The 27,347-nt window shown below is 40.3% G+C and overlaps 1 protein-coding gene across 1 annotated transcript; it reads left to right on the top strand.

Annotated features, from left to right (window-relative positions):
• Positions 1-1,264: 1,264 nt before the first annotated feature.
• LOC135770529 (P2Y purinoceptor 12-like) lies at positions 1,265-25,933 on the top strand. Its single transcript, XM_065280195.1, has 2 exons — positions 1,265-1,365; positions 24,464-25,933. Exon 2 carries the CDS (start codon positions 24,482-24,484, stop codon positions 25,517-25,519), a length of 1,038 nt encoding a protein of 345 aa, XP_065136267.1. The 5' UTR covers positions 1,265-1,365; positions 24,464-24,481; the 3' UTR covers positions 25,520-25,933.
• Positions 25,934-27,347: the final 1,414 nt, after the last annotated feature.

Here is a 27,347-nt window from a genome sequence, read left to right as displayed (position 1 = left end):
AAAGTAATTTAGGTGCTACTGGAGCCACCTAATGGTGATCTGTGGCATTCGTTTATCTCTATGACCTTTAGAATGCCTGGCTCTCACTAACCCTCTGTTCTATCAAGGTTCTCAGTAGTATAGCTAAACCAGTATGTGTGCGTGTGTGTCTGTGTACCTGGTAATTATCACGTAAGATAGGAATACCAGTATTTTTGTGACCTTGTGGGGACATTTTGAGGTCCCCATAAGGAAACAAGCTTATAAATTAAACAGAATTATGTTTATTGAAATAAAGGTATCAGAAAGTTTTCTGTGATGGTTGGGGTTAGGGAATGGGGTAGGTAAGGGGAATCGTTTGTACAGTATAAAATGCATTACGTCTATGGAATGTTCCCACAAAACATGGAAACCAGAATGTGAGTGCGTGCGTGCGTGCGTGTGTGTGTGTGTGTGTGTGTGTGTGTGTGTGTGTGTGTGTGAGATGAAAATGTTTTTTAGTTGCAGTTATTTAAATGATGTTTTATTAACAAAGTTCGGGAGGAACACGTCGAATAAAATACCTAAGTGACTCCAGCTGTTTTCAATCAGTAGTCAATAGCACCAGCCGCTTACAATCGGTAATCAACAATACACCCAATCAGCTCGAAAGAAAGCCATATATAAATCACAGTTGAACTCACCGAAAATCCTTCGCATCTTTCAGAATCCCTCCTCCACTCCGTCTCCTCTCACTCACCAAGTTATTTCCTGGGGGGTTACTCTGTGTTTCAGGCTCATTCCCTGCTCAGAGCCCTCTCCCCAGACAGCACTCCAAATACGTTTACAAATTTAATTCATCCAACTTATTTGTAAGTGTGAACTCGTGAAATGGTTGGGGTGTAACTTAACCCTTAGCTACACTATGTAAAGCTTTGTGAGACTAGCATTTATGTAATACTGTTCTTGTGTTGTTCTAATTGTTCTATTGTAACCCTCATTTGTAAGTCTTTCTTTTGCAACCGCAGTCACCAACTAAAGCTGTTGAAGGGGAGTTGTTTCATTCCACTTGAAATGCTTTTGTGTTTTTAGATGCTTCTTGTGCCTAATGCTGGTTTTGTGGTTCAGGGTCACATACTGTGTCTTCTCAGTAATTTTCCAGTGAGCTTTCATCTTTTCCTTAAGAGCAATATTCTTGCCCCCATCAGTAGGTACATCAAACATATTTAGCATAAAAAGAAAACCACAACCAAGACTTCCTGTTTAAGATGACTTTCTAAAACGAAAAATAGGTCGTAAACCATCTGCACATCCGTGTCTGTGTGTTTTATGCTTCTGAGATCTCGTAGCTCTGGTCCAAGGGTCTATACTGCACATGTTTTGATTCAAGAATTATCTAACAAATAGGTAAGTAATAATATACTAAATATGAAAGCCAAATAATCAGCATAAGTTATGTAAACTCTTAACCTGATATTAAATATGTAAACATTTATAAGCTTTAACTTTAGGCATTCTAGTTGTGATAAGGGTCTATTTTAGTATGTTAGTTACTTTGATTATGTTTATCATAACTAGTACAAACACACAGTAACTAACAATAAGAGTCACAACACTAAAAAAAATACAGTTATGTTCAAACTAATAGCAGTGTACTAATAAAAGTGAATAAAGTGCAAAAATCTTGTAAACAGAGTTTATTTTATTATTTCAAATGTATTGAAAACATTACACCCCTGCTGAAAAAAACAGCATCAAACCAGCATGGGAATTATGCTAGTCTATGCTGGTTTAGCTGCTGATCACCAGCATACCAGCACCAAAACACAACATATGCTGGTCTTGCTGGTATGACCAGCATGGGATGCTGGTGTGACCAGTTTGGGATGCTGGTGGTTGTGCTGGTTTGGTGCTAGTTTAGCTGGTGCTTATGCTGGTTTTGTGCTGGTTTAGCTGGTGTTCACTAGCAAACCAGCACCAAAACACAACATATGCTGGTCTTGCTGGTATGTTGTTTTTTCAGCAGGGACATTCAATTCAGAATCAAAGCATTAACACAGTTTACAAGTCTGTCTTTGTTTCCCATACATTGATTTACTCGTGGCGCACCGCCATGGAATCAACACTGGCCGCCACAAATAGATTTTTCATGATCCCCATTTACATTTATATTTTATTGTTTAAAAACATCTTAACTCTTTCACCACCAGCGTTTTTAAAAAAAGTTGCCAGCCAGCGCCAGCGTTTTTCATGATTTTCACCAAAGTTTAATGCCTTCCAGAAAATGTTCTTCTTTAAATATATAAACATACAATATACCAAATGAAAGAACATACCCTCTGCTTTCAAACAAAAAAACCTGTTTCATCCTACCTTAAGTGGTTCTTTTGCAATCAGCTTTTAAATATGGGTAGGTTTCTGCAAAAACACCATATTTTGAGCAAAAAGCAGAGATAATTCCATTTTTATGATGGACTTTTCATAGAGATCCCATTCAGAGCGATCTTTAAAACAGACACAGACATGCAGCTGCTTGCCATAGGGCAATACTTCCAGTTTTAAAAAGTTGTGGAAGGGCGCCACCTGGTGGATAATAGCGGTATTGCGGAAAGACGGAAAATCTCGTCATTGGCGGGGAAGCGTTTTCTCTTAATTGACGAGATATCTCGTCAATGGCGGGGAAAGAGTTAATTCATTGTTGCAAGCACCCAGCACGCCCCCTCCCTTTCTCTAATGTTGCATACAGTGCGCGCCTCTCTCTCTCACATTTCAGTGAAAAGGTGGTGGTGTTTTCAATGTCCGTTCCTCCGTGTACTTTCTTTTTCACGTAAACGTCAACAGTCATAGATTTTACTGCCAAAGAAGACGGCTGATCTTTATGAGCGCACGTGTTTTGTAGTAACTTTGTGTAACAGTTACTGTGTATTATCTCATATTTCTGAATTTGAACCCAATTGACTGTGCTATACGCAACAATAAAACTGACATTTAAATAAAAAAGGGCTCATAACAAGACATTGATGAGAAGAGCAACAGCAGTAAGACATATAAATGTATGGTGATTTATAGACCATCTGTAAATATACACGTACATTTCGTAATTTCCTGTTATTTTGCGGGTTTCTTTCAAATATAAAAGCGCTTAAGCATTTACTTGCGTTCTAGGCGAAAAAAACAAGTCAGTGGCAAGTCAGTTCCTAAATACCACGACACAAACTTTAAAAAGTCAAATTCACTTCTTAGAGGCACGGAACTGTTCCTGAAACTGACGTTCTCCCCAAACTGAAATTAAACACAGTGTTTCAAGTTTTTCTCGTCTGTGTCATGTTGATATCAGGAAGCAAGGTAATGTGCACATGACGACGAGGTGACCTGCTGCACAATCGAGGTACCCCTCCCACTTCTGAATGTTTTACGGAGATTTCTTATCCTGTCCGAATTGACCATCAATATTAAAGACGTCCTGTGGTAAAATTACATTACGCCATCTACAACCGTAAAACTAATCCCATCCGAATAGGGCTATAATCTACTCATTTTATGTCTGACAACAGAACTGACAATTTGTAAAAATAGCAATCAGTTGTGTTAAAATGCAATATAATGTAACAGATCAAAGAGTAGAAGTGAAACATATTTCAGATGCCAACACTCGATCAAACGCAAACACGTGATGACGTCACATATATGCTAATTAGCGTGCGACGTCATCACCGCCAAAAGTCTCTCAAAATCCTGTGGGAAACACTGGGGTCTATTGTTTTTCTATTATGCTACTACATCTGTAAGTAAATAATTTCCAATGCAGAAATATTACTACTACGAATAACAGTGGTTCATCAGGTTACTGATGTGGCACTGCTATTATTTTAAATAACTGTACACACAGAAAATATAAATCTTGAACTGGAGCTTGAATTTAGGAGCTCAGATGCAAAATAATGATATTGACAGAATGCTCTAATACGTATTATATGTTAATCAAATCCTTGTCTTCAAATGTGCTTAATCCTGGCCTCGCACCATTCATAAATACCGCTCAGAATCCGCTAAACGTCACGTCAATTTGTTGGCAGAATCCGCTAAATGCCACATTTTGTGCATTTGTCCTCTTAGTGAATTAGATGATCGATGACGTCCAAAATGAGTAATTTGACCTGCGCACTGTATCTGTATGTTGTGGCACATTGATCATATACAGTAGGGACCTATGAAATGTATGTATAATTTTTTACCCAAGTCCCGTTTCATTTATTCTCAAATTCTGTGTTCATTTTTCAGGATTCTGGTTTAAGTGGTTAAATTAAATTTCAGTAATCAAAAAGCATATCTTATCAACTGAAAACATTAAACGAATACAATTTAACAATGTCTAGCTTTTGATCTATATAGTGTCAAGTTAGAAATTACCATGTGGTTACGTCTGTAAGTAGAAACATCTGAAGGGTGTGCCTATGCTATGCGTGTGGAGCTGTCTATTTTTAATAATTGCCTTATATACATTTACTGAGTCATTGATGTAAATCAATGATGACTAGAGGACAGGGGCACTTCAGGGGGCCAATCAGATTTCATTGGCCAATGGATCATCATAGATCCAATTATGATAATTTAGGTAAAGTTTACGTATGCCTACATTTGATATAGTTATACCCAAGCTGTTGAATGCTTTATTCTGATTGGCTGAGAAATCAGAAATCGCCTGAGAAATTCAACACTCTTAGAAAGGATGTGTTAATTTTGACACATTGTTTTGTGTTAAACTTTTTAACACATTATGTGTCATTTCGTGTTGATTTTCTGTTCAAATAAGTAAAAAGGACAACACAATATGTGTTAAAACAATACAAGGTGTGTTGTTCCAAAAATAACACAGATGTGTTATTTTAACACATTCATTTAAAGAGTGCATGGGTGTTGATTATTTTTTGTAAACCACACATCTAACCTTTAAATGTCTCAAAGGTGCAGTGTGTAAATTTTAGTGGCATCTAGTGGTGAGGTGGCAAATTGCAACCAATGGCTTAGTCCACTGCTCACCCCTCACTTTTGAAACACATAGAAAGGCTACGGTAGCCACCACCAGACAAACATGTAATTGTCGGAGACAACTTAGTAAAAAAATTGTCAGTTAAGGGGTTCTGTAGAAAAATGGCACAGAGAGTATAATTAAAAATAAACTTTATTTAAATTATTTAAAATACTAAGGGGAAGGGGGAAGTTAAAATAATTCTTTCTCCTGGCCTCCAGGCAGAGCTTCCACTGGGACGAGGGGACAGGGCTCCTTTAATTTGGTTTCTTGAACCCGTGGCGCCCTCCTTTTCTCCGGGAGGCAGAATTAAAAGCATCAACAGAGGTAAGTATTACACAGGTGACTGGGACTTTTATTTCTCCTCCTCAGGTTCGTTGCTGTAAGCAGAGGTAAGTATTACACAAATGACTGGGACTTTTACTTTTCCAGGTTCTTGGCTGTAAACAGAAAGTCCTATTTGCGACTGCTGGCTGTAAGCAGAGGTAAGAACTACACAGGTGACTGGGACTTTAACTTTTCCGCTCAAACACAATGGTTATTCCACACAACTTTCACTCTGGGACAGTGGACTTACAGGGCGATACTCATACGCAGTGTGCATTCGACTTACAGGCCTCCAGAAGGGCAGGGGTAGCACACAGCCTACCTGAGGCTCCCTATGTGTCGAGAGGACGTCAGGTATGGTCGTGCAGAGCCGAACGCTTCCCTTGCTCCTCCTCCACTTACGGTTCCAGAGATACTGAGCAGGGGCGAACCCTTGAAGAGGCTCCACACAAGGATGGTTATTTCATGCAGACGTTTTAGCAGTAACCCTCCGTCCAGAACAATAATTACAAGATGGTTTACTCACACTGATTTGTAGGTATATTTCACCACTGCCCTCTTTCAGAGCCAGAAAGGATCTGTCGCTTTACATACAGGAAGTCCTATTTGCAACTGCCTTTACATCATGCTCCTCTAGCCTCAACGTGCTGTGACCTCCTCACGACTCCTCTGACCTCGAAGTGGCTTCTGTCAACACAAGCACAGCACTACAATGCAAGCTTTAAGTGTACACACTCACAATGAAGACAAGGACTCACCCACGGCACTCCACACACTTTAAGTGAACAAAGGACTGAGCCAAAATCAAACGGGTTCGTCGTGTGGTTGGTAAGGCGATGTTTCTTCAAGGAGAGGAAAAGCACCTAAATGATGGACGCCGGACCTCCTGCGTTTACTCCTAATTGTACTCCTCGGCTCACCCACGCTTCTCTCCACAGTGGGGCCGCAATCTGTTAATTGAACTCACAACACACGTCAGGTAATACTCTCTTCTCAATACTTCATAGTATAAACGGAAACTGTTACTCACACACCACTGGTAACACTCTGCTGGTCTTGTCCCTTGTGCAGCTTGTGCGCCGCTGTTGATCGTCCTTGACGCTAGCTCTGGTGAGTAATCCTCAATGTTACTGTTCCAAGGGCATCCACACATAAAAACACATCCGCATCATAACAGTAAACACTTCTCATGTACTCAGCCCAGTGACTCGTATCCTTAATACTTCCTTCACCCAGTCGATTACAACCTCTGTTTCCTCCTATAAGGACTTCACCCAGGCCTCCGCTCGTTCCACACCTGATCGGTTTCCGTGACCACACACCACACAACAATGGCAGAGAAAAGCACTTTTTCCGTGGTGCTCCTTTAACAAACCGCCTCCACTCCATCCTTTCGCCTACTTCGGCCCCGCACTCTTTCCGCTCGTTTTAGCGATCCCCGGATCAACAGCGCCTTCAGACTCTTCAGAGGAGTGGCTGTTTGATCCGCCCTTGGCGGAGTGGAGCTTCTCCCGAAATCAACCGTTTTTTCTGGTGTTTCTGCTGCTCTATTTATCTGTCTCATCTTCACACGTCCTCCAATCACAAATTACCACCTTAATCCTTCTCACCTGTGGCTCGTAAGGCCCCGATTGTGTTGCCATTGGAAACCAGGAAGTACGGGTGTTTGAAATATTCGGCCTGGGCGGAAACCATCTTCGGGCGGAACCAATCTCCCCCACCCTGTGACATAGTTTTGTATATTATTTTGCATTTCTGTCAAGAGATCCTTCTGAAACATAGTCTATGTCTACTGTATAATTTCATTTGTGTTTTTTTATTGTAATGTAAACATTACAAAATGCCATGACAAAGTTAATTGTGTACATTGCATTATTTCATAACATTGGCCGTTATAATGTCATTATACATGATTATTGCTATTTATCATAATAGTTTGCAAATTGTGCATGTTTAAACTATTTACAACCTCTAGGCTTATTTATGTCCTGATAATTATGTGAGATATTGACAACTGTTGTCATGTAAATCTACAAGCAAGCGCAACAACATACAACATAGACCGCAAACAAGTTTACAAATAAGAGAAATTTACTTCCATCAACAAGATCACCAGATCAGCATCCCTGTTGCATCCAGTGCTGTCTTTCAGCTCACGCCAACGAGTAAAAGCCTGACCGAGTGGGACTCTTGTCCAGTTTCTAACGCGGTCAGATTCTCTTTTCCTACTCTCTTCCGAACGAGCTTTCTTAACTTTTCCATCGTCGAGCATCACGTCTCAAATTCGCGCATGCAGTTGTTGTTTAAAGGCTTGTATGACTTCATACGGCGCTGCAAGAACCGACAGCCGGATGACGTCAAAGAACCCCAGAATGATCCGAGACAGCCTACGAACAAGCCTAACGTGTGTGACGTCGTTGCCGTAAAGCAAATCCTAATTCTCGCGAGATTTGTCAGGGTCGCTCCTCTCAAGCTACAAATAGGCACCAGAACAATTTTCTCAAGCTACAAATAGGCACCAGAGCAATTTTTGTGGTAACCGTGGTATAAGAGGAATAATTGACCCCGGTCTTTTGAATGATTTGAAAATAATGCACACCCAAGGTGGTAATGTGGCACAACGGAAAGCGGAGTTAAAGGAAGGCCAGTAGATCATTGGTGTGAGGAAAAAGTGTTGGCCCCCTTCCAGATTTCAAAAATCTCTCCCAAAATAGACAAAACAATTAACAGGCCAGATAAATAGTAATAGCAGAGCTATTTGACAAATATATATACAGTATATAATGATATATGTTAAGATACGTCAGTGCAAGATGTTTTAAAATTAAGGCAGTTCAAACATGCATTTTAGTCTGGATAAGACCTGTTGGATAAGACCTTTCCTGCAAACTGCCCCTATATGTCATAGAGAAATAAAGAAAAATACACTACTATATGACTCTGTTACGGATATCAGTGTCAATGCCCCCGGTTTCCAATACACTCAGTCACCCAAATACTAACATGAACTTCAAAACCCATAATGCCTTGCACTCTGCTGATTACCCGTCACCTGTTAAACATTATTGGGCCTATATAACCTGGGAAACACACACTCTTTGTGAAGTCTTGTTTGTCCTGATTACTTCCGGGAACTCCGGGCAACCCAAATTTGGGTGTTATTGACAACAGGTGGACCGATGCGTGTGGCGATTGATGATTGGGCAATTTATTGAAGAGAAGGCGTATAAATAGGGCATCAGAAACACAGGAAAGCGTGGTGTTATTCCAGCAGTTATTGTGGGTGCGACGGAGCGGTGGAGACGATTGGAGAGACGAGTGTATGGTGGATTTTGAAGAAGACACACACACGTAGTTGAGTGTACAGATAACCTTTATTGAAGTGTTGTATTCACATGCGTTGTGTTCTGGGAAAGATAAAACGCATTGAAGAGCTGCTAGGACTGCAGTTGAAGGAGATTGTGCTGTCAGCCGTGTTTGACGTCAGATATCTGGAAAGGAAGTGAAAAGATCTAGTGTTAATGAAATTGTGAGTACACAGAAATATTCATTGTGTCAGTGTTTACCTTGAAAGTGTGGAATATCAGTGTACCTCTTGTGAGTTGTGACTAGTGTGCAGGCTGCCCCACCGTGAAAGGATTGGTGGGTGAGCCGGCAACAGCTGAGGAAGGAGTACGTTGCCTTTGTCGTGGCTGTGACGCTTTCATCTGGCCATCCGCTGCATCGGTGCCCCCAACGCCCAGGAACTAATCCCCGGCCCCATGTGGTTCTGACCTTAATTCACTGTGAGTGTGTGGAGTGCAGTGGGTGAGTCTTTTCCTTTGCTGTGTGTACACTTGGAAATTGCAGTGTCGTGCTGTGTCCATGTTGTCAGTAATCACCCCCTACGCCGGAAAAGAAACCCTGTGGAAAGAACATGTAATGGTGCTGGTGGACGACCGCTCTTCTATACAGTGTTTCCGCTATATACATTCTACCGTGGCGGCCCGCCACACCTAAAAAATCCCTGCCACGCCTGCGGTTGTGGATAGAAGGGATACAGCAACGAAATCTTGACGTGTGAGCACTGTTTTATCCTAATCCTTCACCCAAACCCAACTCTAAAGACAGAATTTCACACGATTGTAGGATGTATTTGGATCTCATTTAGACAGAGCCGCTGTTTTCATCCTAATACTCCTACCTCCAAATCTAATCCTAAGCTTTTCGGCATTTGCTGTATCCCTTCTAGACAAAACCAACAGCGGCACAGACCTGCAAACTCCTCAGAGTAAAAAAGGTGACAGTGTCGCACGCACGGGGGGGGGGGGGGGTGTTAGGGTTACCCCAGCTCTATATTTTTGTGATTTTAATATGATTCAGAGCGTGACTTAACAAAAATTAATCAAAAAACATTGTTAAAACATCCTAGAAGCTTATAGTGAATGACACATTTAATATTTTACAAATGTTTTTATTTACAACTCACGGAAACGCCTGGAGGTGTTGTGAAGCATGACACTGAAATAAAAAACAACAAGAGACAGACAGAAATGAAAAAAATATAATTTTGCTGATGTTCGTGAAAGCTTTGTGCGACAGAGCCACTTTGTCCTCAGCCGGCGTCTGTGCAAGGTTGACGATGACGGGCCATTGTGAATGGCAGTGAGTGCTCCACCAAAGTGCCCAGAACCATTGCCTGAAAGTAAATTAAAATCATTAAAATTTTACCTTGCAAACTATCATACATAGGACTAATGTGATAAAACAACGTGTCTCCATACTGTATGGCTGATATGCAGTGAATATCAAAATACATTTCTGTTCAATAATTATAATAATAATGCATTTTATATGTAGGGCTCCTTACATTGAATAAACATTCTCAAAGTGCTAGTGTTCATAATGTAAATTCAACTAACAATACAATGTAAAGATTTCATTGACAGACTTTGATGCAAAATGTAGCCCTTTATTATACAGAAATTGGCTGTTGGTGTATTATCCTAGGACAACACGCTCGCCAGATAGTTTTATCTAAACAGCCCTATGTTGTTAAAAATTACTGTTTACCAGGTATACAGCCACCAGGAATGAATGGGGCTTGGCTAAATCCTAAAACATTCACAACGCGATGTAGAAAGATTAAGTGCATACATTGAAAAAAGATATGTATGTATTAATTAGTCTAAGTTGAGGTAAAAACATAGGAAAATGTTGAAAAAGGGTAGGTTTTCCTTTAACATTACTCTTGCATCAGCTGTTGTGTAAACAGTCACATTTACCCACACCACGAACGACTGCCTGCGCAAGCGCGCACCACAGCCACCATAATGAATAAGTTACTCAGGGTAACGTTAGCTCAGAATTCGATTAGTAGCCGTATATCTCGGAACTCCGGGCAGAACACCCGGGTAACGATAAGCCTAGCTAACAATCGTCCTGCTAAGTTAGCTAACATTAGTCATTTTGCTCGAAGCATAGGCAAACTTTATGCAAGGTCTACGTTTGTGCATTACTCGGCGTTGACTCGTTCCTAAAAATACAATATAAGCGGTAGCTAACGCTAATTAAATCAAGCAAACAAATAGTTGTCGTTTTTGGTACAAAAAAGTTGACTTACCTCAAATAAGATGGTTCCTTCACGTTAAAAGTGTCCATCAGACTCGCGTGGTAGAGGTGTGTCTCTCATCCAAAGGACCGCGCTGTCTTCAAGATACTGAAGGAAGTGCTAAGATTCCGATTGGCCCAGAGGAAAGCATGCTAAGATTCCGATTGGCCCAGAGAAATGTCAAGTATAAGAATTATCCAATAATGTTTGGCAATTCTAGCCCGCATTGCATTCAGATAAAGGGCAGCCTTCCGACCCCCCCCCCCCCACACACACACCTCAAAAAAACTCTCCGGTTCTATGCGATTCACGTGAATGACCCAATTGACCAAGAAAACGGCGATTGTCACCGAAAAGCGACAAGTTTGCAGGTCTGGCGGCAGCTCGCATAATATAGAGCCCTGCCAGATTGGCTGTCTTTAAAAATAAATAAATTCCTTTCTGGATTCGCGTTGTTCACTCATTTATAAATAAATCGCCTAAATGGGTTCTCCCATGGGTTTAGTTTCATGCACAAATAGATTTAAATCAACAGATGATGATTAGGCTACGTCTCTGGTTTGAGAAATAATAATAAAATAAATAAGCCTATACGAAATATGTTACGCTTAAATAATTATCAGATTGACAAAATGAATAAAAAAAGTATTTAAGTTTCTGTTCTTTTTTGTGACGCGTTGTAAAACCAAAGCAGCAGAAAGCATGTCATGTTTTTAATGATTTTAAATAAGCACAATGTTTTCTCCTTATTGTGAGTTTACACAAATAAAAATACAACATTTACAGACTCAATTTTTTTTACTTTTATCTGTATGACAATAAATGTAGGGTAATTTAAGGTTCAAGGTCATCACGCATATGCTGTTCACCGGCGCATATACACAGACGCAGCGCAGGGCTACGAGAAAAGACATGATTAAACTTTCGATTTAACATATTACGAGTTTTTTGGACATTCATTTGTAATCACTGTACTCATATAATCAACTTATCGGGCCATTAGTTATTCAGAATATAGGCTATAAGCACAGCGTGCTCCGCTGTCAATCTTCCGTTCTTCAGATCGACACTCACAAAGTTTCACATTTAATGACTAGATGTTTGTCCAAAAAAAGGCTAAATACTGAATACTACTCATATGGGACTGCAAGACATTAATAGTTGAATCTGTTTGTAAGGAAACTTACATTATTCCCGTGGGAAGAGAAGGACGTTGGTAATTAAAACTTGAGGCAGACGGTGGTTTCATCTGTTTCAGACAGCAGGGTCGTGGTACCTGCAGCCCCGGGTGAAAAGCATATATTTGTAACAGGTGTAACGTAATAATATTAACGTGTCATTTGCATTGTAGATGCAGGTCGGGACTCAATAAACAAGAGTAAACTGCGGGTCTAACATTCAAGACCAAAATTCGACTCGATTCCGATAGGTAGCAGTTTTTAAATGGCCCTGTGTTTAAGCCCTGTCTGAAGAACGTTAAAGGTTTATATTTAACTGCGCGATTTGCGGTGTGACCGGGTCGGGTCTTGGAATAAAATTGCTGCTGATGTCGGATAACTGTTCGGATGTTCTGTCAATCACAGCGGCGCGGACAATCAAACAGGACTGTGCGTGACTTTGCAACAGCTCTGTAACGTCAAACACGAGCATGAACTTGCACACTACTTAAAACTACAATGAAAGATCCGTACGAAGCTATAAAACGTATTTTTTAAGAAAATGCAGTTTAGATCAAACATAGAAAAGCAATATGCTATAGATATAAGGAAAAGTAAATAACAGCATGAATATTATAAAAAAATACATGTTAGTTTACTGTAGCCTATATTCTACATTTAAAAAAATAATGTAAATTCTCAATCATCATGAGCGCCCCCTGCCGCCACAGCTGGAAAAAATCCTAGAGGAAACACTGTCTGTATACACGCCGCTTGTGACTCTGGTCCCCTTCTCCACCAAGTGGTGGCGAGGCAATGGTAACAAGTAAGGAACAGTGTGCATATTGTGGGGAGCGTCAATAGAGGGAAGTATTGGCTGCTACATGAAAAACCAGCTGTGTAGTCCTTGTGTATGATTACCTGTTTGTTGAGTGATTTCAGAGGTCCGCCCCTGTCTAGATCTCTTGTCCTGTTGTTTGGAAGAGAGGAGAGGGAAGCGTTCGATCTTTCCTGTGGTACATACTTGGTTTAATCAACCTAACTGAACTCACTCATTGTGGTGACGCCAGCTGAGGCCGTGTTAGGCGCAACGAGCAGCAGGTTCAACTTGTACTTCCATCTACCCTTGTTCAAATCCGAGAGGTGGTGTGTCTCTCCCCATATATTCACTGAAGTCAATTTTGTGAAGGAACTCTGTCTGTCTGTACCAGTTCTACAGGTCTGAGCCTAAGGCTCTGTGTCATCGTGGGAGTGTTTCCACGGTTGGTGACCGTGTTGAGTGTTGGTCTGGGAAGTCTGCCCCGGTGAAGAAGACTACAGGTGTCATGACAAATACATCCTCTCCAGTCTCCCGAGCTCCAAAAGGCTAAAGCCTGTCGTCCACCGAGGGTCTGTGAGTTGTATCTATTCAGTATTGCCATTCTGTATACTCACCTGTACGCCCAAAGTTAAGAGCCAGCGTATTGCCATTGTATGCTTACCTGTATGCCCAAAGAAAGCTCCAGCTGCCCTTGTATGCTTACCTATATGCCCAAAGAAAGCTCCAGCTGCCCTTGTATACTCACCTGTACGCCCAAAGCTAAGAGCCAGCGTATTGCCCTTGTATACTTACCTGTATGCCCAAAGTGAAGATGCAGCTGCCCTTCTGTATACTCACCTGTACGCCCAAAGCTAAGAGCCAGCGTATTGCCCTTGCCTACTCACCTGTACGGCCAAAGTAAAGATCCAGTTGTCCTTCTGTATACTCACCTGTACGCCCAAAGCTAAGAGCCAGCCTATTGCCCTTGTATACTCACCTGTATGCCCAAAGTAAGGATCCAGCTGCCCCTGTGTGCACTTACCTGTACTCTGAAAGCGAAGAGCCAGCGTAATACTCCTGTATACTCACCTGCATGCCCAAAGTAAAGACCCAGTGTGCCCTTTTGTAAATCCACTCTTACCTGAAGCTACGAGCCAGTATATCACCCCTGCAAACCCCGCCTGCAAGACTTACCTGGACGAATCGAAGTTGAGATCTTGTGCATTCTTCTCGCATATTTACCCACACACCGAAGGTCAAGACACCAGTACACATTCATCTGCATACGTACTGGTCGCCCCATCAATACTTACCCGTGGACCTTCTAGGTGTCTCCAACAGTGGACCCAGGATCTTGTGGCTAGCAGCGTCAGGTACGCACCCCATTTAATTTGTCAGTGTTACTTACCACCTTTACTTCTTCACGTGCAGGAATCGGAAAGGCTCTACTGACAGTTCCCCTGCAGGACAAATACAAAGACACAGCTGAGAATAACCCTGTTGAGGTCACGTGAGGGAGAGAACACGAAAAGTCTGCAGACCTACCTGAGAGCCCCCGTGACAGAGACAGAAGCGACTCGGACTGACACTCTCCGGATCCGAGAGTTTAATTTTAGATTCCCTTCCCCCTTCCCTACCTACCTTTTAATTAAATTAAATAAAGTTTGTTTTACTTTTACTTACGCTCCTTGTGTGTCCGGTCATTGGGGTGTTCTTGGGACCTCCTCGAGGTGGAAACTAGGGAGGGGCGAGACTCACGACATCTGTGGTCCGCTCCGACCTGTGACATCTCGTTCCTTGTCCCCGCCCCTTGTTCTCCTTGTTAATTATTCAGTATTAGTTATCCCTCTCACCTGTGTTTCCCTCGTTCAGTTACCCTATTTAATCTCCACTTGTCTCTTGTCTTGTGCTGCTTCATTGAGATCATTTGTGTAATGTTATTATCTAATGTCTGCAGTGTTTACTCAGTTTAATGTTTTCATCATAGTCTATTATGTTAAGTCAGTGTTTGTAAATTTCATGTTGAATGTAGTTTTGCCCCCTCGTGGGCTTTTGTTTTCATGTCTCTGTTAATAAATGTTCTATGAAAAAGATGGCGCCGTCCTATGGCGACATAGTGCTGCTCTGTCTGTCGGTTTGTTTGTTATTGTTAAGTCTTCGAGTGGATTACGTCTGTTGGACTTTTATGCTGAGGATGTGTTAATAAGATCGGTGGTTCCCGAGGACGGCCGGGCACACGCTAACCCCAGGTCTCAGCGGAAGCCCAGGAAACGGGGCAAAAGAGGTGGTGCTCTGGTTCGGCTTAAACGACGGGGGCATCGATCTCCGCTACCGAGTATTTAACTCACTAACGTTCGCTCACTGGTCAATAAACGCGATGAGCTTGCCATTCTCATTAATAGTAGACGGGTTATTGTCGACTGCTCCATCTTGTGTTTCACCGAAACCTGGCTTGGCGACGGTATCCCTGATTCAGCGGTAAATCAAGACGGCTTCACCCTCCATCGCGCAGACCGCACTGAGGCTGCTCAGAAGTCCAAAGGCGGCGGAGTATGTTTTTTATGTGAATGAGAGGTGGGGCACAGACACTACAGTGATCGCACAGGCCTGCACTCCTGTTCTTAAACGCTTACCATTAAATGCAGACCGTTTTACCTGCCAAGGGACTTCACTTCTATCATACTGGTTGCTGTCTATATACCTCTTCAAGCTATTGAGTTGGAGGCAGCACTACAACTTGCGACCCATATTACAAATGTTGAAAACTCTTACCCGGACGCTACGGTGTTGATTTTTGGGGATTTTAACCACGTCAACTTGAAGCGGTCTCTGCCCAGGTTTAGACAGCAGATTCGGGTGCCTACCAGGTATGATAAAGTTCTGGACCAGTATTATTGTACCATTGCTAATGTCTTTCACGCAGTAGCTTGGGCTCCCCTGGGGCAGTCAGACCACAATACTGTCTGTCTGATACCTGTCTACCACCAGAAAACTAAGGTAGTAAAACAATGGTCTAATCAAGCAATCTGTGCACTGAAGGACTGTTTTGATAACACTGACTGGGCTGTTTTTAAAGAGTCAAGCTACGATCTTAATGAATTTGCTGAGGTGGTCAATGCTTATATTAACTTTTCTGAAAATGTATGTGTGCCTACAAAGCCATGGTTTAGCAGAGAGATAAAACATTTATGGAAAAACAAACATAACGCTTATAAGAGTGGGGACAGAGAGCTACATAAGGCGGCTAAATATGAATTTGAGAGAGCTGTTGGTAAGGCTAAGGCTGACTACAGGCACAAGTTGGAAAATAAACTTGAGGCTAATGACAGTAGAGGGTTATGGGAGGGTCTGAGGCAGATTACTAACTATACTAATATAGCGTCCATGGTCAGTGATGACCCCAAGCTGCCTGATAGTCTCAATGAGTTTTATTGTCGCTTTGACAGAACCCATGCTGATGACATCACACAAGTGATGGACACTGATTCCCCCCACCCTCCTTTTGTAATAGAGGAGGATGAGGTTAGGTTGTTACTACGAAAGCAGAACTTCAGGAAAGCTGCAGGCCCTGACCTTGTATCCTCTGCTACGATTAAATACTGTGCAGATGAGCTGGCCCCCATCCTCACAGACATATTTAATTGGTCCTTGAGAGAATGTATTGTGCCTAAATGTTTTAAGTCTGCTGTCATAATTCCTGTGCCCAAAAAATCGAGCATAAATTGCTTTAATGATTACAGACTGGTAGCACTAACATCGGTTATTATGAAAATTTTTGAGAAAATAGTAGGTAGACATCTGTCCAGTGTGGTCAGGCTTGACCCCTTCCAATTTGCCTATAGGGCAAACAGGTCTACTGAAGATGCTGTGTCCTTGTGCATTTTACAGCACCTGGAGGCCCCTGGCAATCACGCAAGGATTCTTTTCATTGATTTTAGTTCTGCTTTTAATACGATCCTACCCAGTAAACTTTTTGTGAAACTTCAACAAATGGGGGTAAATAATTTCTTATGTCACTGGATTTTGTATTTTTAGTGCACAGGACACAAGTGGTTAAAATAGGCAACAACATCTCTAATGTCAGATACATTAACACTGGAGCCCCTCAGGGGTGTGTTTTATCACCTCTTTTATATTCGTTATACACAAATGACTGTACAACAAAAACTGTCTCTGTTAAAATGTTTAAATTTGCAGATGATACAACAGCGGTTGGGCTTCTTTCTGAAGATGATGATGCTGCTGCTTACAAAAATGAGATCTGTTCATTGATTGAATGATGTTCCAATCATAACTTGGAGCTAAATGTCTCCAAAACCAAGGAGCTAGTGATTGACTTTCTTGGAAGGTGAAGTCGTCTCAGCCCTTGTACATCAACAGAGAGTTGGTAGAGCAGGTAGTTAGTTTTAGGTTTTTAGGTATAACAATAACATCTTCTTTAAAATGGGATGACAACATAACTAGTATTATCAAAAAGGCCCATCAGAGGCTTTTTTTCCTTCGACAGCTGAGGAAATTTGGGGTAGCCTGTAAGGGTATGTTGCAGTTCTACAGACCTGCCATTGAGAGTGTTCTCACTTTTTCTGTTACTGTCTGGTATGGCAACTCTACTGTTCAGCAGAGGTCGCAGCTAGACAGGATAGTAAATACAGCCTCAAAAATGATTGGCTGTAAACTCACCCCCATCTATGAAATCTACATGGCCCGCACATACCGGAAAGGATTAAAGATCCTACGAGATCATACACATCCTGCATACTTCCTTTTCTCCATACTTCCATCAGGGAGGAGGTTGAGGGCTATTAAGACAAGAACCTCTCGCTTTCTTAATAGTACATACTGCAGAGTCATCAAATCTCTAAATGAACTAGGTTTTTTATGAAAGAGGATCTCTTAATGAGTTTGCATAATTTGCACACTTTTATCTTTTTAAATTGACTTAATGTGTATGTATATGGGTATGTATATGTATATATGTACATATATATATATATATATATATATATATATGTGTATGTATATATATGTATGTGTGTATGTATATGTATATATGAAGAGTTTGGTTCCAAAACGCAATAAATCCATTTTGACAAATTTCGGTAAAAACGTGTTTTCTATACCAAGAAAGTGTCAAGATGAAAACCACTAATTTCTGTTACAAACTTTCACATAGCATCTTTAGGTTATAAAAACATGAAAAATTCAAATCCATGACTTGATTTTCAAAGAGTTAAAAAACTTATATAAAAAAAAACTTTATAACTTATAAAAACTGATTATTTTTTCCACAAAATGCAATAAATCCATGACAAGTTTTTATTCAAAATGCTATAAATCTATTGAATCAATAGCCTATATAAATGTGAATTCATCTTTGCCATGTTATATTCATTTAGTTGACTAGTTGTACACACTAATTAAAAATATAAACATTAATGTCATTAATCAAAACACTTACTTTGTGATATTAAAGTGCCCATCTTATGACTGCTTTTCCACAAGTTATATAGGTGTATGAGTTCCATGAAGCATGTTTCAAAAGTTGTTTGCTCGAAATAGCTTGTAGGAAAAGATTGTTATCCATCTCTAGTAGCCTCTGTTTCAGGGCATTTCAGATTGTGCCGTTTTGAGCTAGTCATTACATATTTATGAGCTGCTGCTCCTTTGATCACGCCCCACTACTAACGTCATGTGCCTGTGCGCATGCTCAGTGGTCTCGTGAGCAGTACAGACCATACTGTGTTATTATTTTATATATTATTATTATTATTATTATTAACGGTTTATGTTGCCAACAGACAAATCATACAGAAAAGTATCACTAATAAGTACACTACAGGAGAAGAAACTTATGACACACAATGATTCCTGAGTAAATTGTGATGTTACGTTAGCAGTCACAACAACAAACTCGTTTTCCCTGGACAATGCTAACATATTCCCATTATAAAACATTTTCAAACACAATATTTTCGCAAATTACAGAAATTAAGACCTGGCGGGGATGTATACTGAATGTGGACCGCATGCTAATTGCTACAAGCTAGCGGGAGGTCCGGACCGTGTATATATCTATGCGGACCGTAAAGTTATTAGAGGCTCACCTCGTCAGAAAAGCCGGGGCGTACGGTCTCGGTTAGTTTGGCAAAAAGCTTTTAGCTCTAGCATCATAAATGTAGTATTTTGTGACAGAAGATGACAACATGCAAAATATAACGTGACTTCTTACCTTTTTTTGTTGATATACAAAGATCGCGAATCGAATCCAGTCTGTTTCAGATGTGTGAATGATCCATGAAAGTCCAATAAAATACATCCAATTACCATTTTTGTCCACAAATGCTTATAATCCGTGAAATATAGATACATAGTCTGTTGTTTACATCAGATTTCGCATGAAGGTCTTATCGCCTACAATCTGAGGACTGTTTGCGTCGTAACACACTGTATATAAGATTACTCCGGGTTCCAATAACCACGCGTTAAAACTTTGTTTTTAAAAGTAGGTGGGAGTATAATCCATAATATCCAAATAGCGCTGTTATTTCCGTGAGAGATGATAACAGCACAGAGGGTCTCATTCAAGTGACTGCTCTATGCTCTCTAGCTACCTGGTGGGTGGAGACCTGCAAGTGGGGTGGTGGGCGGGAAAATTCAAACTGAATGTGACGAAACTTTTTGTTACGTCACAACGGAGCTGAGTTTTAACTCCCGCGGTCGACGTGTCCCGCGGAGCTGTCGCTACAGACTTTTTTTCCATGGACCTTGTTTGTGTGTTCCCATGGACTCATGTCTGTTTTGTTTAGTGTATTGTTTTGTCTTGGGTGTTCCCCTGAGGAGCGTCTGGTAGTTTCTTCTTGTCTCTTGTCTTGTGCTGCTTCATTGAGATCATTTGTGTAATTTTATGCCGTCTGCAGTGTTTACTCAGTTTAATGTTTTCATCAGAGTCTATCATGTTAAGTCAGTGGTTGTAAATTTCATGTTGAATGTAGTTTTGCCCCCTTGTGGGCTTTTGTTTTCATGTCTCTGTTAATAAATGTTCTATGTTCACTCCCCGACATCATCTGCGCTTGGGTTCTCTTGTCCATTGTCTCAAACCGTGACAGTCTCATGCTTAAACATCACATGATTTCACCTACTTTTCCAAACAAACCATCCAGTGGTATTTGATCCCTTTATACCTCCACAAAAAAATGTATTTGTTATTGTTCATAACTTTCAGAGAATTACTCAATATTTAACAATACTATACTTTAAACCTTAAAATGAATAACATTTTTGTAAACATTTAACTATTTTGTAATATTTAGTTTGTTTGCCATGACACACAAAAGGCGTTTAAATTAGTAATTTAAGACATGCTTTTTGCCGGCGAAAAACAACAACAACGCAAATACCATGCAAACATTAGATTAATTAAACATTTAAATAATATTTTCCCATAAATTTGCGTCTGAAAGAGAAACTCCTAGAAATGGGAATGTAATAAGGTCATTTGCAAAAATAACTAGACTGCACCTTTTCAGCGCTAATGATCCACTGCGCGTCTTTAGTAAATCCCGACAGTCGTTATCAGACATGGGGACTTGTGACTTGGTAACTTGGACTCGAGTCGACTCGAGTCGCTATTTTTGTGACTTGTGACTTGACTTGACAAAAAATAAAATACTTGAGACTTGACTCGGACTTGGAAGTTAAAGACTCGGGACTTGACTTGACTTGAGACACGATGACTTGAATGACTTGAGTGTTAATCACATCATGTTTTCAGTTAAAATATAAAATATATAAATTATTTAAAAAAATAAAGTCGACCCAGCTGGAGCGCAGGCTGAGAATGGTGTTGTCATGACTGTATCACGACACTATCATTCGCCATGCCCTCTCGTACCTTACGCACACCACGCCCACTTAGATCAGATATCAACATGTCAGCCGGAGGGGTACGGAGGGTCATTGCTTTTGGCTTCAACAAGATGGCAAAAGACGAACAGTGCGTTGCAAGACATGCAACATTAAAATCACAGGCAGCCAGACGGCAACCTCCAATTTTGGTCGTCATTTAAAGAGCCATTATGCCCAGTAAGTGCTTGTCAATTTGTTAATATCTTAGTTGGTAGTTAGCTAATGTAATAATAGCTAATTTAGCCCTCATCACACTGTGTTGGGGACAAATGTGGGCAAAATAATTTTCATTTATTTTTTAAAATACTTATTTTTATTTTTGAATACTTCTTTTTCAAGTTTGCCACCTGAACACACACACAGAGAAAAATTACTTGATTCTACAATGTTAGGGGCGGTTCACATGTCGCGTCTTTTGCATGCTCAAGTTCGTTATTTCAAATTTAGGCGCGTGAACGGAAGAGGTGCGACGCGCTCGTTTTTTCTGGGCACATGTTTGAGAGAGAGAGAGGAGAGAGAGAGAGAGAGAGAGAGAGTGTGCGATAGAGAGAGAGAGAGAGGAGAAATGTAACAAAGTTTAATTTTGTACGTAAACTGTGTTTGAGAGAGAGGGAGGTGTTCAGAGAGGGGTCTGTTGGATGTTAAGCTGTTATTTGTTTTATGGACTCAATGTGGAAAATTTCAAACACGGTTGGCAGAAGTGAAAAATAAATAATTTATGAAGTTACAATTTTGTTTGATTCCAAGATGTATTTTACTGAACATGAGTATTTACAATGCAAATCCAAATTATTGTAATTTACTGATAGTTACTTACTGTATATCTTGTCACTTTATTAAGATCAGATTCTGCAGGTAAAATTAAAATAATAAGGTGACTTGACTTGGACTTGACCTACTACAGGACTTGACTTGACTTGACATAGCCTGTGACTCGACTTGACTTGCCCAAGAAAAAAAATACTTGGGACTTACTTGAGACTTGAAGGTTCAGACTTGAGACTTACTTGAGACTTGCACATGTGTGACTTGGTCCCATCTCTGGTCGTTATTTTACACCAAAATTATGGTTTGTGTTGGCAAAAGCTGTTAGTAAATCTGGCCCTTTTTTCTGTGGCATAAAAAGGATTGAGTTTAGAGCAGTGATTTTCAACCAGTAGGCAGTGGTAGACACAGACAAGTTATTTTTATAAATCTTGTTACATTAGCATCACATTTTTCTCATGAATTTAAAAACGCTCATTCCAGATGCATGATCTAAAAGCCCATTCATGTTTGAATATCGCAAAAGCAATCATGTCACGTCAGAAAGAATGTATGTTCATTCAGATGCAGTAACACTTCTGACAGCGAACCTCAGGAGTGACATAAACTCACCCCAACAAAAGCAGTTTGTATCCTGAATTTTTTCAAGAATACGTCAGTCGCCAGCTAAGCTCAAACGAGTCATGACTCACTCGGATCTTTAACCCGGATCTTTAAATTAACTCATGAGTCGCGAGTCTATAGTGTCATTAACCCGGATCAGTTGAGTCCTACTACAATTCAATGTAAAACCATAAATAGCGCCACCACACACAAAAACCTCTTTCAACATTATTGATGAGACTTCGCTCGCACTACAGATCCACTCGTAACCAGCTGATCTGCGCGAGAACTGACCCGAGATTCTCATTCAGAGCCGGAAACATTGCAAACTCGAGAGACCTGTGGATCTGCGTGAGCCGCGAATTGACCCGAGATTCTCACTCAGAGCCGGAAACAATGCGGACTCGAGAGACATGCGAATCTGCTCTGACTCAAGAGTCTCTCAACTCGTAACCGGCTGATCCGTAACCGGCTGATCCGTAACCGGCTGATCCGTTACCAGCTGATCTGCGCGAACTGTCTCTCTGGCTCTGGGGGCTACATAAGCAGGACAGTTTTTTTTCTATATTTTCTCTATATTATTATGCTATTGTTATTAGGCTTATTTTTTAAATGGTCAACCATACACACCAAACCTAAAACCTATAAGCATGCTCTTTCAGAAGGGAAAGGCTTTTGTTATGGATTTGCTTTTGAGGAGACTTCAGTCGCTCTATAGATCCACTAACCGGCTGAGGGCTGTAGAACGAGTCTCATGTCCATGGTCTGCGATTCTGCAATGTTTCCGGCTCTGAGAATCTCGAGTCGCGTGGATCAGCCGGTTACAAGTGGGTCTGTACTGGGTTTCCTTGGCAATTTAGCAATACTGACTCAAGTGACTCACACAACCCGGATCACTTTAGTGAGTGACTCACAATAACCCAGATCCTTTAAAGGAATCGAGTTTGCCAGGCCTACACTGCTAAGCTAAGCTCCTGTCGAATCACAACACATTAAACAAACTACACAATCAGAACTCATTACGTATTTCTGAAGGAGGGACTTCATAGAACAAGGAAGACCTCAGCCCATTTTTAGGACAGTGAAAACAGCGCTATAGAAATAAGTACATTGTGTGAAAAATACAGCATTTTTTAAAACACAAAATATGAACACATGTTATATTACACACAATAAACACAATCATAGCTTCAAAAACACAGGAAAAGTGGGACCTTTAAGTTGTTATTAGAAGACATTTGATAAGGAACATGTGCGCTTTGGTTTTGAATGGCGTTGACATGCTCAACAGAACTCGTCACCAAAGAGCTATCAGGTATGTTAATTGTTAAAAAAAAAACAATAAAATAATAAGTAGAAAACACACCAGGTTCCGAAACACAGGCTTAAGTCTGAAAACACCTTAATACTCTGTACATATAGTAGGGGTGACACGGACCACAAAACTCATGGTTTGGATTACATTATGGTTTTTGAGGCATGGATAAGATAATTTTTCGGATCAGCAAAAAAGGGGTGTGAAAACAAAGAAATTACAAGCATTTATAAGAACAAAGTTCAGTTTAAGTAAGGACCTGGTTTCTGCCTGTACTTTATACATACACACTTAACAGTTTCCCCGTCATTGACGAGTTATCTAATCAGGGGCGGCAATAAGGGGGGAAGTTAGGATGATTCAAAGGGCCCACGCACTTTTGGGGCCCACAAAGATAATTTTTTATTAGTAACAGTAGTAATGGCATTTATATTATAAATGTACTTAACAAAAAATTACCAATAAAACAAAGTTATGGCTTGTATCTGAATTTTAACAACCCCCCCTTCACTGCATGGTTTTGTCCAGTCTTACGTAACCTCAAAACTAGAGGCACATGCATTTGATACTTCGCATGATCAACAAAGGCTCGTTTCGTGGTGCGGAGCAAAGCACGAGAAACTTATAAACAAAGCTTAGTATAGGTCTGTACTTCAGAAACTAAATGGGAGAGAGAGACAGAGAGAGAGAGAAAATTTGCTGGCAATTACCCAATACTTTTTAAAGAAAGGTAACTTAACGTTATATATAATTTATATCATTAAAATATATAATTGCCCTTTGTTTGGCCTCAAAATGCACACAGGTAATGTTTTTAGTAAGGCATGTTTAAACCAACATGCCTTACTAAAAACATTACCTGTGTGCATATATTTCCTATTTAAACTTAGGCTACTCCTGGCTTAAAAAAATCCCTGTCCAGGAAACTACCCCATAGTGTATACTGGAGAAGCAGTATGAGTGGAATAGTATGAATGGAGAGTAATTGTTTTATTTTGCTTTTTGTCTTTATCAGGACTCCATCCAGAAATCCATGGAGTTCACAACAGTACGGACAGGAGTCACAGACACTTTCTCCAATCGGACCGCTCAAAATCACTCATCAGATGGCTGTTTACTTGAAAGTCCTCTGATGACAACAGTGTTTCCAATTCTCTACAGCATTCTCTTTATCCTCAGCCTGTCTCTTAACGGCCTGGCAGCATGGGTCTTCCTCAGGATCCCCAGCAAATCAAATTTTATCATCTACTTAAAGAACATTGTTGTGGCCGATATTATTATGACTTTTACTTTCCCTTTTAAGATCCTCAGCAACTCGAACATAGCATCCGTAGGGATGCATGTCTTTGTCTGTCGTGTGTCATCTGTGCTGTTCTACCTCACTATGTATATCAGCATTCTGTTCTTTGGTCTGATAAGCATCGATCGCTGTAGAAAGACCATGTGGCCTTCTGCCGGCACCAGCAAGAGACGCCTGCTGCACAGAAAGCTCCTCTCAGGCTTCATATGGGCCTCGCTCTTGGCTCTTTGCCTACCAAACATTATTTTGACTAGTCGTACGAACACTTTGGCTCGCTTTAAGTGCCGTGACTTGAAGACACCAATGGGATTAATATGGCATAAGGTGGTCATACTTATTTGCCAGGTGATCTTCTGGGGAAACCTGATAGTTGTGATAATATGTTATGTTCTCATCTCAAAAGTGCTCTACAAGTCTTACAATCGAACGAGATCTCAACATGCAGTGAGCCAGGGACAGCAGAAGAAATCCAGTATACAGGCCAACATCTTCCTTGTATTGGCCGTCTTCATTGTTTGCTTTGTACCTTACCATTTTGCCAGAGTGCCGTACACCAACAGCCAGACACGAGGACAGATGTTTAACTGCCAGGAGAAGTTGTTATTGTTCCTGTTGAAGGAGAGCACGCTGTGGCTTTCCTCTCTCAATGCTGTGCTGGATCCACTCATCTACTTCTTCCTCTGCAAGTCTTTCAGGAAATCTCTGTTTAACACTCTCAGTATCTCTCCTGGATGCTGCAGAGATGTCAGGACAGACACGATCAGCACATGACTGGGTAATACACAGACATAAGAGAGAAACTTCAGAAAAGACAGAATAATCTCTTATAATACGATTGTGGCAGTGAGGTTATAATGCAGCCCTATATGTTTATTCTGAGAAAGGATTACATCATCATTTGTGCTTAAACTAACAGAAATGCTATGTTACAGCTACACGAATGATCTCATGACACTTGTCAATATTTCATCTCCAAAACTAAAGAAAAAATGCATTTATTAACATTTTATTATTTGAAGTACTGATGTTTATTGTACTGCTTTTAATAATGCTAATTTAGTGAAAGCAATAAATTCTAATCATCATTAATAAAGAACCATTGAGAATCACATTAATGTAAAACATTTGAATTATAGTAATGTGATATTTTTAATGTGGAAAAAAGTGCTTAATTGAAAAAAATAATATGTGTTAAAACAACACAAAGTGTGTTGTTCCAAAAATAACACAGAAATTTGTTATTTTAACACATTTGTTTTAAGAGTGCATGGTTTTATGAAATTCATTTATACATATATACATACACACACACACACACACACACACACACACACGTGCTGTTTTTTCTATTTATTAAAGCTTAATGTATACAAAGATAATTGAGTTTTCTTTGATGAGAACCCCTTATATAACCCAGATGAAAATAATGTTAGACTTAAATAAGGCTGTTCATTTAACACATAAATTCGATTAATTATTTATGGGGGGAAATAATGCATAAAATTTTTTATTGCATTTAACACAAAAAAATAAAGTTTATTATTTCACATGCTTTCAAGCCTTGCCAATTTAAATATTTAAGCACAAGACACATAAAAGTTTTGTGTCTGTGTGTGTGCGCATGTGTGTATGTAACTGTACGTGATTAAACCAGTGACCAGAAATCTCCTTCCCAAGGCTTCAGACAGCGCACAAATGCTACCTGAGCATGGGCATCGAAAATGTGGGTGGGTCCCCTTCAGTGTCGGCGCCAGAGAATACAGAATGAGCGGGCCTCCTGTTTTACTGTGGGGGCACCTGGTTCATCTTCTTATTTTATTATTATTATTACTACATGGCAATGTAAAATGCTTGGTACTGATTGGCCAGTCGCAACATTCAAAGGTATTTTATTCCTTGAACAACCGCCTGAAACACAGTCAGTCACGTTAACAGAGACAGTTACGAATTAATACAGAATAAATATGCATAATTATGGTGCGTTCCAGGCAGGTTTTTAAACCCGTGAGTTACGACTTCAAAACCACGACTCACGACCTTATGCGTTCCAGGCAGCCTGTAACTCGTGTTTTTACAACCTTCTACCGGTGAAAGTGCACTGGAACGGCAGTCAAACCCGTGACTTCCCACCCGTGAACTCGTACTAGATCGATGTACTCCCAGTACAGAGTCGTGAGGCGTGGTTTTGAACTCGTGAGTTACGGGTTACGGGTTGCCTGGAACGCAGCATTAATCACGTATATGAGATTGTATTTACAATGATTAAACCGAATGTTCGTCTTTTGACTTTTAACTTGTTTTAACGCGTCTGGAAACGTTTTCCCAGAAGGTTTGTATTTCTTTAAAATAAGCTAATAAAAGACATCAAATCAAAATGTTATGTCTATATATTTAATCATATAGCAACTAGCCGTGAAATTAGCGGGATTGTTACAGCCAGCCAAGTTGTTAAATAAATCCCTCACTATAGTAAAACCATAACTTATAAAGACGTTAAAGTGCAAGACTGGATAACTCACGCAAATCATAAAGACCAGTACATAACCAAATAACAGCAAAAGAAACAATGTTACTGACATATCTAACACCAGAATGAACT

The sequence above is a fragment of the Paramisgurnus dabryanus genome, chromosome 8, assembly GCF_030506205.2.
Source record: "Paramisgurnus dabryanus chromosome 8, PD_genome_1.1, whole genome shotgun sequence".
Lineage (NCBI taxonomy): Eukaryota > Metazoa > Chordata > Actinopteri > Cypriniformes > Cobitidae > Paramisgurnus > Paramisgurnus dabryanus.
Note: the sequence above shows the minus strand (reverse complement) of the source record. Positions and strands in the feature narration are given on the sequence as shown.

Excerpts from the sequence above, each read along its gene's own strand:
- LOC135770529 (XM_065280195.1), top strand. The coding sequence starts at position 24,482 with ATGGAGTTCACAACAGTACGGACAGGAGTCACAGACACTTTCTCCAAT.